The 19,246-nt window shown below is 46.7% G+C and overlaps 2 protein-coding genes across 8 annotated transcripts; one reads left to right on the top strand and one right to left on the bottom strand.

The window, feature by feature from the left end:
* Nucleotides 1-3,182: 3,182 nt before the first annotated feature.
* Nucleotides 3,183-8,531, bottom strand: LOC100839154 (protein FAR1-RELATED SEQUENCE 5). Of its 7 annotated transcripts, XR_001405491.2 has the most exons (6): nt 8,220-8,531; nt 7,311-7,618; nt 4,795-7,219; nt 4,665-4,721; nt 3,684-3,835; nt 3,183-3,545 (listed from the first exon to the last, which is right to left on the bottom strand). XR_001405491.2 is itself a non-coding variant. In XM_014897594.2 (5 exons), exons 2-4 carry the CDS (start codon nt 7,524-7,526, stop codon nt 4,669-4,671), a joined length of 2,694 nt encoding a protein of 897 aa, XP_014753080.1. In that variant the 5' UTR covers nt 7,527-7,618; nt 8,220-8,531; the 3' UTR covers nt 3,183-3,545; nt 4,665-4,668. The 7 variants fall into 7 exon arrangements, 6 of the variants coding, with proteins under 6 accessions (XP_014753080.1, XP_024312472.1, XP_024312473.1 ...); XM_014897594.2 differs by lacking the exon at nt 3,684-3,835; XM_024456704.1 differs by lacking the exons at nt 3,183-3,545; nt 3,684-3,835 and adding an exon at nt 3,857-4,594.
* Nucleotides 8,532-17,158: 8,627 nt separating this feature from the next.
* On the top strand, nt 17,159-19,169 carry LOC100839277. Its single transcript, XM_003562858.4, has 2 exons — nt 17,159-18,004; nt 18,434-19,169. The coding sequence occupies exons 1-2, from the start codon at nt 17,428-17,430 to the stop codon at nt 18,829-18,831; spliced, it is 975 nt and encodes a 324-aa protein (XP_003562906.1). The 5' UTR covers nt 17,159-17,427; the 3' UTR covers nt 18,832-19,169.
* The last annotated feature ends 77 nt before the right edge of the window (nt 19,170-19,246 follow it).

The raw sequence follows: 19,246 nt of genomic DNA on the forward strand, positions 1-19,246 counted from the left end.
GCGCTCGGCACCGAGATGGGCCAAACTTCTATAGGTGGCCAACGCAGGCCCGGCTCGAGATAAATGGGCCTGGCCCAGGCGCGGCCCGGTGAAGCCTGACAATAGAGGGGTCCGGCCAGCACCAAAACTCCTCCTTCAGGCCCAGACGCGGCATCGAGCCCGTACGGGGTCAGCCCGTTAAGCCCAACGGACGCAGCAAGGCCCCTCAGGCCAAAAGTAGAAAAAAAGATAGGTTTTGGGTCAAAACTGGTTGAGTTGATGGACCAAAACTAGTTGAGATGATGGGCGAAATGTAAAAATGAGTTGGGTTGGTAAAAAATTGAGAAGGTGAATGGACCAAATGTATTAATCCTTAAAAAAATAAAAATATATAAACGGTCCGTGTCGGGCCGGCCCGAGGGCCTAAGGTTGAAGCCCTGGCACAGCACAGGCGGGGCCTCGGGCCGGCTTGACCCAATTATCTTATACACAATACATATATTATTTTATATTTTTTATAATGTTGTTAATGTAACAATATCTTTGCTGAGAAGAGCCTCATTTGTTATGTCACATATCTAATTGATCTTTTTTTTTGTGTAAGTATGGAGATGTTTCTAGAACAAAAAAAATATAACTATACATTCACAGTTATAAAAATCCAAGCTGACAATCCATATTTATTTGTTATACCCTTATATGAAACATTATATTACCGAAAATACATAGAACAAAGATCATCACAAACATGCATGTAGTTCTTGGTGAGGCATTTACATAAAATATAATTATATATTTGTTAGTGCTTTGTACTTCTACGAGACTTATTGTAGCCGTCTGCTTATGAACACTCGTAAATATTTAATTTATCCGAAAATCTATACAAATTCACCTATTCAAATATTAAATTTTGAAAAAATACAATATCATAAAATTTATTAAAACCAAAATTACATACATCAAAAATACATTTTTTATACTATAAAATAAATACTAAATGTTATGTGTATGTATATTAATTCGCCCTACTTGAAAAAAAAATTGTACTTCGCCCATGTACCCGCCGGTAGTGTCGAACTAGGATGATGAAGACGGGGACAGCCCGTCAGGGCGGAAAGCGCTCGAAAACGATCGCGGCGATATGAAAAGATGGCGAGGGAATACGCGCACGATAGATGTTTTCAGTGACTTTATCCAAAACTCCGCAAACCATTAGCTAATGTACTCCTTAGGAACTCTCTATAGTTTTTTTGAAATTGAGATTTTGATTTTTGCCTTTTTTTCAACCTTCTAATACCATTGTCTGTTTTTTTTTTCATTTGGAGATGCAAAATAAAAAGTCCATTTTCCACCTCTGATACATCAACCCTGCCTCACGTTACCTCCTCCCAAGCGTGCGGCATTCCAGCCTCGAGATTGACTTTCAGTTTCTTTTCTAGTTGGGGATTAAAACCCGACATCAAATCCACATCGGGTGCGGGCTCGACGGGCGGCGGGCGAAGGCACAGTGTGTAGGGTTTGGGGGTTTTGGCAACGAACCTATGACAAGGAGGTCGCCCGCTTTGGTCGAGGCTGTCCAAGCCCGATCCGGGACCAGGGGCTTTCACTCATATAACTCAAAACGTTAACTCATTTTGTGGCTGCCGAAAATTACGAGAAACGTACCCAATTCATGTGTCCAATCTCTCATGAAATTTTATTCTCGAAGATAAAAAAGATGATGATTTTATAGTCGACAACCACCAAATTTCCACTCCTCTCCCACCGTCCCAAGTACCGTCGATACTAAATCAGGAATATTTAATGCGTGACGGAAGGAGTGCTAATTATCTCTGACTAAATAAGTGCATGAGCTTGATATGGTTTGCAATATCATCACTCTCATCCACACTGCAAATAAACATACTTCTGTTAGCGTCATCATCTCTTTCTCATATCTAGCTTGTCGCATGTAAATTTATAATTTCACAAAACTAATGTCAACTTTTGAGAACCTCCAAAGGTCTGATGTTTCAAAATAAACTAGAATGACATGAATTATAAGGCAGCCAGGATGAAAAAACATGATGCTCACTCTGTTCATAACAACAAACACAATATGAAAACATATTTGATAATAGTCTTAAAGACACAAGTTTGGTGGTCTATATATTGCTGGGTTTTTTCTATTTGGATCAAAGCTGACAAACTTTGACTTATGACAAACACAAATGCACAAACATTTCAAAACTGTCACCGAAACAAAAGGTAGCTTTTTTTTTCGATGGTATTCACAAAACCTAATTCTTAACGAGCTTCGTCCAAAATTACATGGTCTAGATCCGGATTACACCCAGAGCCACAAAATTAAACATGTGCAACCTGATTGCACCGACGCGATATCTTCGTACAGATTGGCGACACAGAAAATGCAACAAACCCATTTCGTCATCAGGCCGGCTGTGAAACAACTGGGATCATCACCTCTCAAGGACCCACCACATTCTTTCAAAAAAAAAAGGACCCACCACATTCAGAAGCAATATTTTCATAATCGGGAAGGCCATCTCGTGCATGTATTGCCAACGTTGAATTGCGACTGAGATCGCCAAAACGTCCTTTGCACAGGAATGGTTGGAGCAGAAGGAAATCCATGTCCACATATTTACGCAAAGTGTTGAATTACCATCTCATGCGGTCAGTAGAACTGCAGAAGCTATAAGTTACGAAATGGCTTCCATTTCCTTTTCATTCATTTTCAAAATAATAATAAAGTTCCAGCAGTTTTAGTAAATCTATCCAAAAATAACATGTACAATGTATAAGTCAGTCCTATCCCTAGCGCACAGATTATGAGCCAGATATTTCATCACGACCTGTTTGAAGAAATGAGTCAACCAAACTAAATATCTTCTGGCAGGAGATAAACAGGAATTTTCCCGAACAGATATAAACAGATGATGATACATCTTGGGTGCAGTAATAGACACAACCGTTAAGATCTTGGACCGGGATCCAGTGCCTTGCCAGATGTACACACAACACACACGTACAGCAGGTTAGGAAGAGGAGAGTATAGCGATTCCATTCCATTACATCCAGAAGAACAGACAAGTACAGGCGAACAACAGCAAGTTTATAAGGATAGATTATAAAAGCAAAATCTGAAACAATTGTAATTTTGCAAAGACTAAATGTACAAGCAAAAGCTGGACACTTCTATAGGTATGGACAATTGAAATCTGAACATTTTTTTTAGAGAAAGGAGCATGCTCCCGATTTCATATATAGAGAAATCAACATGGTTCAGTGCCTAGAGGCCTTCAGCAAAAAGTAAAAACAGGCCGGCTGCAGGACGACGCCTAACAGCCGAAACAGCAAAATACCATCTGAACTAGTTACAGACCAGTTAGTCAGCAATACTATAAATCAAAATAAAGGTCTTGCAAACGAAGTCATCAGCTTGCTCCCAGCCTTTTCTTCACACCCCAGCCATGAGACTTGTTGAGAATTTCAGACACCATCCTTCGCAGCAAAAGGGATGCCCACTTCAATCTCTCTTTCGACTCAGGCTTCTGCAATGTGGCCTAGTAATCAAGCCACGAACAAATGGAAAATACCAAGTTAGCTGGATCACTAGGGAATTTACTTTGAAACAAGTACCAACACATAGCTGAAACACGAATGATAATAATGTCGCGAATACGAATAGGAAAAACACCTACCCAATTATAAAGATCTGCCATCGAAGAAGGACACTACTGATCCCAAAGGAGCAGCAAACAACTCTCCAAAGTTCAGACGTAACATACAGCAGGTTTATAGAAGAACAATAGTTCATCTATTCCAATTTCTTTACAAAGCATGGAAGTCAAATCTGAACAATTGACATATTATAAACAAGTCAAATCTAAACAACTGAAATTTTGCAAGGACAAAACATACAGCCAAAAGCTGGACACGGTCTGAACAATTGAAATTTTGAAGCACTAAGCACTGAAATATCTGTAGTGTTCTTAGCACTCAAATATTGCAACATGCAGCTACAGGCAGATGGGGATGCAAGAATGGTACTCCCTCCGACCCATATTACTCATCCCAAATTTAATACAAAGTTGCACTAAATCAGTAACAAGTAATTCCGGCCGGAGGGAGTAATAAACAATCATGAAAGCTTCAGGCAGAGGGCGGCCAGGCAGTCAATGGCCACCTGCTACAGGAGGGGGGAGATGCTGGCTGCGGCTACAGGAGGAGGGGTCGCAGCGCAGCGGAGCCGCCTGTGCAGGGCGGAGGAGCCGGAGTGGGACAGAGGAGGCCGGCGGAGCGGGGCCGATGGAGGCCGGCGGAGCTGGGCAGGGCCGGCAGAGGAGGCCATCAGATTGGGGGCGGAGAAGACAGTGGCGGGCGGCGGAGCTTGCTCTCCTCCAACGCGGCAGCGGCGTCGGGAGAGCCGCGCAGCCCGCAATTTCGCCTGCGAAGCTTTTTTTTCCCGTGACTGCTCCCTCCGTTGGGCTCGTGTAGGCTCGTAGCTGACTCATCCGGCCCCATGAGCTGCTAGCAGTCGGGTTGAATTTGACGGTGGATAGTGGGGTGCAGGGCACGCCGTGCCTTTGCTCTGGCACACTGGATCTCGGTCCTAAGATCTTGGCATGGTAAAAGATCAGTTCACTTATTATGTCGAATACTTATAGCAATTAATTCTTTACCTTTCTAGAGGTAATCCAATGTACCAGCTCCCGTTGTGAAGGGAAAGGTTAGAGAACCTGCATTGCAATTAGCCAAGTTAATACATGCGGCAAAAAAGAGAAGGGGAAATAGGCAGACTTGAACAAGTACCATCAGTAGAGCCATCGATAAAATTAGTATGACTGTGTAGATCTGCCGTGACCATACTTTCAACTGGATTTTGAGTACGAACACAACTAGCACCAATACCAGCAGCTATGTCAAGGGGGCTGTTTTGTAGAACTTGTTCCACTTGATCCAGAAGTATGCCTGACTGGTTTTCCATGTATGCAAATGATTCAGCAGAGATCGCAGCTCTAGCTGCTGCTATACTGAATAATCGACACAACAGAGTGTGACGCTTTGTCAGAGCCAACTGAGGATCGCCGTCAAATGGGTATGCATAACCACCATTTGAAGATCCTGATTTGGCATCCTTCCTCCACCTTTTCAAGATGTACTGGGGAGGGAGGTCCTTGATATTCTTAGTGTCAAGTACCTTAAGGATATGTCGACATGGAACACCTACAAACTCAAACCCCTTGCAACTACAACTTGCCATGGAATTTAATGAATCAAATTTAACAAAATGATCTTTTGGATTGTCCTCAACACTTATCCTATACTCAGCAATTGTGCCCATCTCACCACAGTTGTAGAGCATGCAATCCATGTACAACTCAAACTCCCTTTCAAACATTTTATAAGCAGCATGTGTATATATATTAGCAGCTTGCCTTAATATTCGCATTGAAGGTGGCTTCTTCGTACTGTGACTGGCACCCACATCAGCTTGCAGTTCTGCAATCCGACGATCGCATAATAATCTTTCGAACTGCACAAAGAAACTCAAAAGGTCACATTCTAGGGATAGATGTTTTTTAAGCTCATGACTCAAGTTCTCCTTCTGCTGGACGCTTTTCATATCAGCATAAAATGCCCTACGACCATATGGTAATGCCCATTTCTCCTTAAGAGCAAACAAGTCTTTTAGCCATTGATTATCTTCTAGGTCATATTTTTCCAGCATTTCTCTCCATGCTGCCAAAAACTCAGCTTCATCTTCACAATCAAATAGGCATCTCTTGAAGTCGTATTCTAAAGTTCTTGACCCATGAAATGCATGACTCAACTGCTGAAGAGCATTTTGGTAAATTTGCCACACACAATAACGATGTGCTGTCGCAGGCCAACTTGCTGCAACAGCTTCACTTATCACAGAAGATCTATCAGTTAACAATGTTTTGGGATGGGTACCATTCATTGCCATCTTAAATGTATCAAATAACCATCTGAAAGCTTCAAAACTTTCATCATAAAGCAATGCAGCACCAAAGATGACAGTTTGCTTATGATGATTCAGGCCTATAAACAAAGCAACTGGCCTACCGTAGCCTTGAACTGCATACCCTGAGTCAAGGCATACTACATCACCAAAGTGGACAAAGTCCATGATGGACTTTGAATCTACCCAGACAAAATTTGTCAAGTTCCCATCCCCATCAGATTTTACTGCATAGAAGAATGAAGGATTATCATGTTGCATCTTTTGTAGGTACTCAAGAGTAGCACCTACATCACCATGGTGAGGAACTTTACACTTATACCTTTTCTGACTTCTACCTCCTAGACAGTTTGAAGTGACATAGTCTTTCATAAGATTTTGCTCGTCGATAGAATCATCGGGTGATATATCAGCCAGATCAACTCCATTTTCTTGACCATTTCCAGTACTTTGGGATGCCATCACAAGATCAGATGCTGCTGCTGCACCAAGCTGGTGATTATGGAAGGTAACAAACTCAGTCACATGATATTTGACATCAGATGCAAGTCGGATTACCATACACGCTGGACAACCAGTTCGGGTCTCTGGACGAGGCTTCTTTACTCTATATGCCCCTCCTTTTTTCTTCTCGCGGAACCCTTCTTTTGAACAAACGAACATCCGTCTAGTGATAACATTTTCAGCATTCACTGTCATGCTTGCCCTTCTTATGTTAAATCCAATTTTCCCTGCATACATGCTGTAAAATTCATATGCCTCATCTTCATTCTCAAATTCTGGTGTTCTCACAGTATCGTCCACCAGATTTTCTCTCACAGCCCGTGCTTTACGCCTGATTTTCTTTTCCTTCAGCATCTGAATCATTGAAGCTGTTGCTAGCTGATGGTTATGGTTTGGTACAAATTCTGTCAAGCGGTACTTGCCATTGGCAGTAAGCCTGATGGTCAAGCCTGCTGGGCAACCAATTCTTGTTTCAGGCCGTGGGCACTTTGATTCCTTTGTGCCCTTTTTCTTCTCCCGAAAACCTTCTCTTGAGCAAACAAATGTCCTCCTAGTAATGATGTTCTTTGATGTTGTCCAGAGTGTTGATCTCCGAACAAAGAAGCCCACATTCTCCGCATATGCATTGTAGAACTCATAAGCCTCATTCTCACCATCAAATAGCATATCTACCTTCGGCAACATCTTGTCATCACAGTTATCAATCACAGGATTTACATCGGCTGCCACCACATCTGCCACCAGTTCCTACCGATCAAGTGGCGGTAGCACAGTAAGGTAACAAGGCTTTGCTTTTCATTTAAACCTATAGAAAAATAGACAATAGTTGAGAGCATACCCCGTTTTGCTGTGGATTTGCAGGGTTGCCAGGCCATGGTGTGCATGGATGCAGGGCTACATTGCCAGGCCAAGATTGTTGTGATAATCTCAGGTCAGTAGTGGGACTGCCTAAAGCATGAACAGGCCTGAAACTCTGGGCAAAGGGAGGTTTCACAAGCGGTGTAAAAATCTGGAGACCCTTCTCCTTTGCACTGCCGCTGCTGTTGCTAGACATTTTGTTCTACATGCATGTATACATCAGGCACACAAAGTCCACCAAATAGACAGAATTAAGCTTCCTGTAAATGCCAGCCCCCCTCTACGACACTGGTTGAAGAAATGGAAGAAGCAGGGTCAACAAATGTAGCATCGGTTTACCAATCAATCTTTCAATTATTTAGTCCAATGCACCCCATATGCAACAAATGAAGCAAACAAAACAGGACAAAAGAGGAAATGTTTATTGGCGAAGTAAGGTTAGAAGGACGTCTACAAAAGTAAGGCGAAATGAAATAAATGGTATTAGGAGAATCCTCGTGATGAAACAAAGGACGAGGATTGAGAGGGTACTGTTATTCCCTACGCCTTGTTTTATAGGACGGCGGCTACTACCATGCAGCCAAGGGGCGGAGCCAGGAATTGCTCACGCCCCGGCCAAAATAGCTTCGGCTAAAAATTTTGCAAGATAATTGATAAAATTTGGAGGGGCGGTGCCAGGAATTTTTGCAAGACAATTGATGAAATTAGAAATTTATCGCTTACTCTAGTTGAAGGACCTGACTCTACTTCAGCCTCAGATATGCTTGTTTGTGATGGGAAAAATGAGTCATCTTTCCCTTACTCATGTTATCCTACTGCAAAATAAATTTGAAACAACAAGCACGGAAGAGTAATAAAATCAAACAAATTTGAGGGAGGCAGGGGCTACCGCTTGGGGATTTCAGGCCAGCTTCAGGATTTGGAAGCAATATCTGAAGACTGGGGGAGAGACAGTCGCCGGGAGGGGGAGCAGTCGAGCAGAGAAGAGACGGTCGCCGGTTGGGCGACGGCCGGACGGCGTTCCTGACCTACCCGGTGCGGGGCCAGCCAGAGGAGGAGGCGGGCAGCGGGCGGAAGCAGCCAGCAGCCAGGACCGGGGTCCCCAGCACCGTGGCCGTCGGCGGGCGGCGGCGGCGCTCCGTGCGCTCTCTCTTTCTCTCTCGACCTCTCTCCGGCTCCCTCGACGCTTGCCCGCAGTCCGCAGACGTTACCTGGCGTGATGGCGTCTGCCCGTGATTTCTTCGGCCGCACCTTGGGCTGGGCTGGCTGGCCTGGGCTGGTGGGCCGAGACGCCCCAGGCCGAACCTAATTTTTTGTTTTTTTAGCCTGAAAATTTGGGCCACGCCCCAGGCCGTGGCCCGTGTTGCCTGGGGCCTGGCTCCGCCTCGCCAAGCAGTGGTGGAGACATAACTTTTTTTTTTTGCGAATACAGAACTGCTGTTCGGTATGGTGAGTTTTGGCATTTGGGTAGAGGGCTGACATTTCCAGTAACCTCTCTAATTGGACAAAAATACCAATACAGAATACACATGTGAATCGATCAGTAGATCAAAATTATGAAAGTTATTAGTGATACAAAGTAACAAATTGTGAACTTTCCACAATTTAAGCAGAACGAAATGTTGAACAACCGAAGGCCTAAAATCAACCCAACAACTTGACCTATAATTACAAACTAATATGGTCATCTATCAACTTTAATCCAATGACAGATTGTATGATTATATCCAATCCCTGAGGTATTGCCCAATGTTTGAAATATATTTCCCAAATTATAATCCCACCAATTGCCTGCCGGTGCCCTATCATATACTCCCTCAGTTTCATAATTTTTGTCGAAATATTACATATATGTAGACACACTTTAAGAATAGATACATCTATTTTTGGACAAATTTGAGACAAGAATTATGAAACGAAGGGAGTATCACTTTTGTAGCCCTACAAACCAGACTCTAAATGGATTGCGCTTACCACACTTCAATTCCTCAAACATTCAAAACCACTAGTTGGCATTCAGATACCAGCACAGTTCTTAGTTGGAGTACCATCGCAAGCATGAGACACCAAGGCCACAGCAATGCACGTCAATAACAGCAACAGCAAAATGAAGAAACATACCCCCAACTTCACCTCCCCTGCTCAATTACGAACACAAATGCGCTGCACAACGGAACCAGCCAGTGGCGATACTAAATTAGTGACTTGAGCACGTGGTCACGGACCTCCGCCTCAACCGCGTCCCCTTGATCCTCTCGGACTCTGAAGTCTGAATCCTCTGTTCCGCGCCCAATCGGCGCCACGCCCCGCCGTCAAAGCCGTAGCTCCTGCTCCCTATGCTCTTCCTGCGCCCGCGTCGTCTAGGGTTTAGGCCGTACTGCGCTCAAGGATGTGCTGCGATCCTGCGAGCGACAAGACAAAACCACCTCTGTGTAGTGTGTACTCTTGGGTCATTCTCCCCTGACATGGGCCTAGGCCCTACTGCCGTTACGTTGGCCCATGCCACCTGAGACCTACTGAGTCTTCCTACACCGGCCCAAGGTTGACGCGAGTATTTGAGCCAGCCGTTTTCACCTATGTCTGGCGTGCCGTGTTGTTTCCCATTTAATAAACTAGATGATACTTCATTCTCAAGAAATCAAACAAAAAAACTATTTTTCTGTTTCTAAATTTTTGACTCAAATTTATCCAAATATGAATGCATCTATTTTTAAAAAACGTCTAGATACATGTAATATTTCGACAACAATTTAAGATCGGCACGTTGCTGCAGAAATTCTAGTTAGGAAATGATTAAGATCTAGGTCGAAGACCGATATGTAACTTAAAAACACAAACGTATGTACAAAAACCGAATAACTATATATCGAGCATCGCACTCTAGTTTTGTGAGAGTTTATACGTCCGCGAACATCGCATACCTATCGCCGGTATTCCAACAAAAATAAGATTATTAACCTAAATGGATAATTTATTTCTCGACTGATTTGACAGTCGAAGGTGGTGTTCGCCACACTAAACTAACTTATCCAGTATACTGACCTCTCGTTGGATTCACCGGTAGTATCTCCGGCCATCGACTTCAATCCTTGTCTCGCCCGTCGACGAGCGGCTCGCCGTTCACGGCTTCCCACGCATGCACTCACCTGATTGGGGCCCCAGCTGCACCCTAAAACCGCGAAACGTGTACATCAGCACCCTGTGCACGTACGCTTCACTGCATTTACGCCGGTACAGTAGTATATAACACAGCCTTCCGCGTTGACGTGACACGGTTCCTCTTTCCATTCATTTTCCTCTACGGCTCGTTTGGCACTCATCGTTTGGGTCTAAAATTCAGAAATTCATTTTGAATTTCAGAAACGAACTTGTTTGGTTGTCACGGAATTGGTCACAGGAATTCAATCTCGAATTCCATGAAATTGCACTATAACTAACTCCAATTCCTTTCAAAAATACATCATTTCTTTGGAATTGTCTTTTACTCTCCAAATTCATGTGGTAGACAAACATGATTTCTAAATAAGAAATTTAAATTCAACCAAATGAAATCCTATCAAAAATTGGATTTCATTTCATTTCTACCAAATGAAATGAAACGATGGTTACCAAACGGGCCGTTAGTTTCTTTAGTTTGTTTGTTTTCTTCCCTGTTCATCGAGTCGTACGTACGTCTGAGTAGATCGATGAACATGAACACGAACCGGTGAATTAAATTTTGCCGGAGACTGTTGGCCATATATATATGCGCAAAAACTTTGTGGCTGGCCGTTGCATACGTCTCGGTCTCCGGCCGGATGCAAGTGTCGAGCGGCGTTTGGCTCGCCGGCGACCCGACGGGTAAGGGGGTCAGACATGGAGTTTAATTAGGGTCCGGACAGAGTGCGAGTAGTGTGGATCGATAAGGATAAGATCCTGTTTAAAGGTTTGGATAAACGATGCCTTTCCACGGATTCGCTGATGCAACACGGACGCGCAGCTAGCTATACTCTTGCAGCTTTCTGGTCAAATTAACCTCCTTTTCTTTTTCCTTAACCGGTGTTGATAATGACAAAGTTAATGTGTTCGGCTAGTTTAGTTACTCGTCTGTTGACTGTGATGATTTGACAGTCACGGTGCGCGTACGTCGTGCTCCCGTACAGAATTGATTAACTTATCCATGCATCATCATAAACTTCAAGTTTCGGAAAGGAAAACTTATCCAGTAGTGCAATCCAATATTCTCGGATCACAAGCGTCGGCATCGGCATCTTGATCCGGCCGTCAGCTTCAACCAGGTACATGCGTCCTCGTCGCCGATCGGTTCTCGAGCTTCTGTGCTCGCGTACTCTTCCAAGTGCTTGAACACCAACACGTACAGTTTCGACCACAGACCGAATTAATGCAGCAATGGTGTGTCGGTATAAACCTACAAGCTTCAGGTTCACATCGAAGGATCTCTCGCTGTCGGTCGGTATCATTGTATATACCCTGCAGGCCCGGTTTGCGCTGGCGTTTTCTCATCTAACACCTGCACCCGATAGAATGCCCTGGAAATTAACTGTCGGCTCGACCTGAGCCTCTGTCTGAAGACCGACTTGTTCATATTCAGCTGACTTGTGACTGGGATGCGTTCGTTGCAACGCGCAAACTAACCGGCCAGCGTCGGTTAGTTATACTAGCAGTCTGGTCGTTGGTTGCATGGACGCTTATGCAAGTGTCGAGCGGCGTTTGGCTTGCCGGCGACGCGAGGGGAGACGGGAAGTTAGGGGACAGCGCGAGTAGTAGTAGCGTCGATAAGGTTAAGAATTCGACTGGGAGAGAGTGGATAAACCACTTCTGCCCTTTTCACAGATTTGCTGAGGCAACCTGCGGGAATTAACTAACCACTCGTAGTAGTAGTAGCAGCAGTACTAGCTAGATTTCCATAGTCAAGGCCGGGATGATGGCCATAATATTTATGGATAATTTGTGAATTGTGATGTGTCTTGTTATGTCTTGACTTGCAGGTTACGTACGTACAGCAGAGAGGTCGTTCCGTTGATCGGCCGGCACGGGCCTTGTTGCCGCAGCTTCTGCTGGACCATGCATATCTGCATACGGAGTATGTTTTTTCGTTCTCTTTCTTTGCGCGAATATATCTGCATATGGGTTAGATTATGGCCGCTCGCGACGTGCACGGTGCACGAAGGTGCCGATGCGTTTGAGTTCTACATCGTACACCTATGTTATACGTGTACGCACTTGTGGTTACCGATGCATTTTATGCATACATGCATCTGTACGCATGCGTCCGTATGTTTGCGCTCTTAGGAGCAGATTATACAGCTTCAAGGTTAGCTCCTAAAAAACGAACTAGCGACCAGAAGCTGCAAAATCGGTGCTTCTTCCAGCCGGCTGCAGCTCCAAACAGATCATTTACTGGAAATACCGTCCCACCAAAACACAAATAACGTAAAAAAATGTCACAAAACGGTTCACCTTCGTCCTGAAGAGCGAACCTAGCCAAAATATCCCACCCGAAGACTCCTCTCGCGATGGTGAACTAGGTTTCACCACCTCCCCTCAATGGTGCAGATCTCAATGGTACAACTCATGTTCACTGCTAGAAATCTAATTTTTCCCGACACATGTATCCAAAACCACAAAGATGAGAAAATTACAACCAGACCCTAAAGTACACATGGAGACGTGCTGCCACGAGAAAGAGTAAAATAAACTAGGGGTAAGTTTTTTTTTAAAATGTGCCAAGTTGGTCCCTAAACTTTGAAATTAAATGCACGTTTGGGTCCTAATACTTTTTTATGTTGGTCACCGTAGGTCCTAAGTGTGTCTCCTAGTCTAACCAGATGACGTAGTCATTTGACCAACACCATGTAGGTCTGAGCCCACTTGTTCAGACAACAAGCTGGATTGCCGTTCCAAAAAAATGCGCAATTTCTTTCATTTGAAATCAAGTAAATTTCGGAGTCCAATATTTAAAAAAGGGGGCAGTAATAGATAAACTACATAAGAAATCAACGAAACACTAGATAAGAAGGCAAGGCAGCCTCCGGCGAAAGCAATGGGCGTGACCAAAGGTGCATCACACATTTGATCACAGCAATTGCTTAATCTCAATTGAACGTGTGGGCCAGGTTAGTTAGTTAGCTTTGTCGTCCGTGCGTGTCACGAATTTTAAAGCTCAACTCTGTCCCTGGTCGGTGACCGGCCGGTTCACATGCACGCTCATGGAAATGACAAATCACCGATGATATTCTGATTCAGTAGGTCGCGCGTTAGATCGATCGGCGATGGGTCGATAATAAGTCCCCGCGTTGTCATTTCCGGTTTCCGTACTCACTCATGGCTGCTCGCTGCCTATTTCTTTTTCTTTTCTACAAGTGGCGGCCAACAAGCCACCAGCATATATATGAGCCCGGCAAATGGCGCGAATCTACACACGTCGCACCGTATGCGCGTTTGTACAAGCAGATTGCCGGCCCCTAGCTTTGGCCTAGCTATAGCTTAATAGCTAGGTTGCCAAAGTTTTGCTTGCCAACGCCCTGCTCTTGTACTGTACACAGCAGCATGCAGGCCGGCCAGAACTTTTTAGGCCAGCCGTACGTACGGGGCGATCCGATACTATTATCATATACGCGTGCACGCACGAGACACAATTCGACAAGTTGGGTTCGGTGGAAGATAATTCCAGCCACGCGGGGCGCTAAAATTGGAGGACATGTGTATAAGATCGTGCATGGATGGCAATGGCATGCCCGTCTGTGAAAGCGAACAACCGTACGTACTTGGCCATGCATTAACTAATCGAATTAACGGTTATTTGATATGATCGATATTGGCCATTCACCTAGCCGTAGCTTTCTTGATTAATGTACGTATATGTCGTAGTACTAGTGAACTGTGGTATGTATACATCACGTGTACATATATACCCTTGAAAAAAGTATGTGTACACATTAGGTATTGGTTAACCTAGCTAGCTAGCCTTCTCGTTTATTTAGCCGTCGAGGTTGGGATATACATGTATCCAGATCTCCGTTAGCTAGGCGTTAGCTAAGCTAGCTAGATACGCTGTGACGTACGCATGGAATAAGAAAGGGTTAGGTTTGCAAGGGAAGAAGCGGTCGATATGATATCATATGATTAATGATAATGTTGACTTATATCGAAGCCCGGCCTGCACATCGATCATTGTCGTGCAGACACGTACGACGAATTTGTTCTTTTATTTTTTAGGCAACGACGAGTTTGTTCTGGGGAAGCAAAGCGGGCGTGCACCAGGTCTTCCTGAGGCCGCGACTTGGCCAAGTTGGGGAACCGTCGCTGTTCCGGAGATCTCCCCGGGTCCAACAGTAGCAGCAGCAGTACGTGTACATGTTGCTAACTGACTTGCGAAGACAGTGATTAATTAAGCAAGCTACTGTTGCTTCTGCGAGTGTTTATAAGTTGGCTAGGTGATTCGTTGGTCATCGTAGTAGTACTTAATTAGTTACCGACTTGCGGTAAGTACGTACGTGCAAGCTTATGCATCGGCAAACTTAAGCAGGATGCCGTTCACCACACGCCAAACTCTGGCCGGGCACACCTGTACTACGCACTACTACCGCGTGCACTGAACGCACGCTAAGTTAATCTGCACCGGTGTCACGTACTAACACCTGCTTTAATTTACACGCGTACGTGTCAACGCGTGCTCGCCTAATTGCCTAGCCAACACCGCGCTTAGTAGTAGCTGGCTAAAGCGAAACTAACCATCACATAAGTGATAAATCAAGGCCGGCTAACTCATATGTGTTCGGTGTTAGCGCGCGGCAGGACACGTGGCCAGGCACTCGCATGGAAAAGAGACGTGTTAGGACCGAGCCCCGTACGTATACGTAGGCCGCACACGCAGGCTGGGCTGGGATGGACGGGCGTACGTACAGGGTCAATATAAACGGTCGTTCGCCTACGTAGGCGCGCAGACGCAGGGATATCTTCTCCCCATGCTCGGTACGAGTATATCATGATCGAACCGCATGTGGTTGCAGATTAGCAGATGGACGGGCAGGCAGCCCAGATCTCCAGGTTACACACGCGCGAGGAGACCACTCGTACGCAGGGAGAAAGAAACGAAACAGAACACTTCACACAGAGTATGTAGCTTCACCTAGAAAATTTGACCTGGCGGGGTATGCGTGAGTGAGCCGTGATCATTATCGGGCATGGGCACACTGTTCAGCCAAGCTGCATGCGTACGGATCGCCGGCCAGGGAGAGATATATGATCGAGCGGGGCTTGTGTTTCGTTTCGTCATGCTGGTTGTCCTGCTCGCGTCACCGCCGCATTCATGTGGGGGTGAACTCCTGATGATGGCCGGAGTATAGCTAGCTAGGACGTACACGTATGTGCCCCCCATGTCGCGCTGGCTGCTGATCCATCACGTTGTAGTCTGTGCACCCCAGACATTGTTTTTCCTTGCTTTCTTTCACGTTCTCCCATCGACGTACGTCTACAAAAGTGCACGGGGCACTCAGCCACTCCCTAGCTGGACACACAATATTGATATCGGGCGGGCAAGCGGAATAGATGCCGTACCATGACACGCACGCGTGCGGCGTGCTTCTTCTTGGTCTTCGTTTAAAAGAAATTAGAGCTGTCGTCCCGTCGGGGACATGTAATAGAAATTGATATGGGAAATCAGAGGTGTCAGTGGCTCAGTGCAAGAGCGCACGAGGTCCTGTGTGTGTGCTGCGATCGTGAGTCACCGTAATAACGTGCCGTCAACAGTTGGACACACGAACTACTGCCAGTTTGTTCTTAGTTAATCTGCCCCTTCACTGTCACACAGATATAAACTTGCATGTTTAATTTGCAAACGTTAATTGCATTAGTGTAGATCAATTTTATAGATTATATAAATTCGGACCAAAATTTACCAGTAGTATTGCCCATTCAAATGAGTAAAATTTTGAATTACAATTAGTAAATTAGTCATGCCAGAATAATCATCCTTTCATTCCTTCCGAACATCAGGCTTGCAGTAGTGTTTGCGTTGTATTCCTGCACTACTACGCCAGCAGCTCCGGGAGAGACTGCCACGGGCTAGAAGCTACACGGGAAAAGAAAAGATAGACACGAGCGCTGCGCCGCCGAGCAGCGGGCCGTGGCATCCTGCATCGGTAACCTCAGCCGAGCCGGGACCGCTAGCGCCGGGGAAGCGTCCGCCACGCCAGCAACCGTCGGGTCCGGCGTCCGGGGAGCTAGTGGATGATTTTTCAAGGCCGGCTGAGCGGCATGCAGGCCCACCAGAACGGGCCAGAGTTGCGGGCGGGACCCGCGCGCCGGCCTCCCAACGGTTCTTTTTCCGACCGTTTGAGGAGGCTGGAGACCACTCGCGCACCGCACACCCCTCCCTCGTCATGATCTCCTCATTGATCCCTCTGATCAGAAAGAAGATCGCTTTAGCATTTATTATGGGCACCGTTAAAGATGGGTCACGGCCAATTAACTCCACACGATATGTGGTGCAACCTTTTCGTTACCAGGTTACGACCGTATTGCTGTACATGGGATGTGAACGCATCATCTGAGCCGTCTGATCCCTGGATCACGCATCGGGTTCACGCGAAACAGATAGCATGTCACAAGGGTGCAAGGTGATCAGGACGTGTCAAACCTTAACTAGCAGGTAAACAGCTACAGACTACAGTAACCAAGTAGAGTTGTAATCAGGACGGGTCGACGTCCAATGGTCGCCACCGCCCAAAGACCCAGCGGTCACGCTACTGTGTCTACAACTCCTCTTTGCTCTAGACCTTTCCACGGAAACGGAAGAAAAACGCGCAGCACACCAGAGCATCTTCGACCGTCGGGAGGCTCATCTGACGGCTGTCGCGTGACCGCCACCCCCCCCTGTGTGTACGAATATTCGGGCGCCCAAGACGCTCCCCTATAAATTGCCGCCTCGGTGCGCCGCTGCGGCCCACCTATGCTCGCTCGCTCGCTTCCGTTGATTTCTCATTTGAGCCTGGCGCTCGCAACGCACGAGCACGAACGGTGAGTTGGGGGAGAAGGAAGAGAAACGGTCGAAGGATTCGCGGGGTTGGGTTGGGGAAGCAGGCGAGGAGGACAGGATGGGGTGCGGGCGGACGGTGAAGGCCGGGGCCGCGGCGGCGGCTGCGTTGGTGGTGGCAGCGGGGGTGAGGTTGGTGGGGCCGGCGGCGGCGGGGTTCGTGGCGGAGGAGATCCCGCGAGCGCAGGCGGCGGCGGCCACGTGGCTCACGCCGCCGTACCTGTACCTCGTCATCAACGCCATCATCATCTCCATCGCCGCGTCCTCGCGGTACCAGCCTACTAGACGCGCCCCCGCCTCAAGCGCCGTCGTGGGACTACCGGAGGAGGCTCCGGCCCCTGTGCTGATTTCGGCGATGGCGATGCCGGTGCCTGCGCCGGCAGTGGCCATGGCGATGGCGGCGCCCGTACCGGAGGCCGTGGCCGTGGAGGAGCCGGTGGCGAAGACTGCTCTGGTGCCGGCGCCGGAGGTGGTGGTGGAGGATGAGGAGGACTTTCTGATTTCGAGGTCTGCGTGGACTCCGCAGCGCAGGGTGGCGGAGGTTGAGGCGGCGCCGTTCGCGGACCTGACGAACTCGAAGGAGAAGCCGCTGTCGTCAGCGCGGTTCGGCCGGAAGGCGGCCAAGCCCAGCCCAGAAGGTAACAACACAGCACTGCCTAATTCTTTGATTTACTTATTTTTTAATTCCCCAGATGTTTGGCCCAGAACAACCCAACTTTCACCAATTATTGAACAATTTGGTTGAATTCTAGCAACAGAAGAATATTTTAATTGAAATTCTAGGAGGAAAAAACAAATTGTTGATGGCGATTTATTTAATTCCCCGGCTTTGGGCCCAGGACAAAGTTTTACCAATTCTTGAACATTTTGGTTGAATTCTAGAAACGAAAACACTTTTTTTTTCTTGATGCCGATTTATTTAATACCCCAGCTGTTTGGCCCAGAACAACCCAACTTTTAACAATCCTTGAACATTTTGGTGAATTCTAGCAAGAAAAGAGCATTTTGGTTGAATTCTAGGAACGACAAAACATTTTTGTTGATGTCGATTGGGCGTATCGTTGCAGGGAGCAGGGCGCTGCGGGTGTCACGACCGCGGAGGGAGGACACGCTGGAGAACACGTGGAAGGCCATCACGGAGGGGCGAGCACCACCGCTGGCTCGGCACCTCAAGAAGTCTGACACGTGGGACACCCGCCCTGGCCGCCGTCCGTCTGGCGGCAGCGGCGATGGCCAGGAGGTGGTTCCTCCGCCACCGGGGCCGACTATGCGGAAGGCGGAGACGTTCAACGACGCTGCCGCGGGAGGGGGGAGGAAGGTGCGCCGCGAGCCGTCGCTGGGGCAGGACGAGCTGAACCGGCGCGTAGAGGCCTTCATCAACAAGTTCAACATGGAGATGCGGCTGCAGCGGCAGGAGTCGCTCAAGCAATACAACGAGATGGTCAGCAGCGGCGGCCATTACTGAAGTCTGAAGAGAGACCCCACAAGAACTCTTGGGTGGGGGAACAGCAAGCAGCAAGTTACTGGTTTCTTGTTCGGTCTTCGTATTTGGGTTTTGGTTTCTGTTTCTTCTCTGTAAGAAACGGTTCTGCGTCAATTGCTAGAAGGGGATAGTGATAGTAGTTTTGCACGAGAGATAAGCTACTCCGTAGATGATACAGATTAGTGAGGGCCTGAAGACCCCAATTTCTTTTGGGGTCCGGTCTTGTGTATTAAAATCTTTGCTTACTAAGCTGTTTCATCGCGTTTCGGCGGTTCATTGACCTGAACTTGCTACGAAGGGCCGGCGGAGATTTGCAACGATCTTTTCTGATGCAGCGACCGAAGTGCTCTTTTGTTTCTCTTGGCACGTTAAGTTTCAGAGAAACAAAAGCAGTTTC

This window comes from Brachypodium distachyon, chromosome 1 (genome assembly GCF_000005505.3).
Source record: "Brachypodium distachyon strain Bd21 chromosome 1, Brachypodium_distachyon_v3.0, whole genome shotgun sequence".
NCBI lineage: Eukaryota > Viridiplantae > Streptophyta > Magnoliopsida > Poales > Poaceae > Brachypodium > Brachypodium distachyon.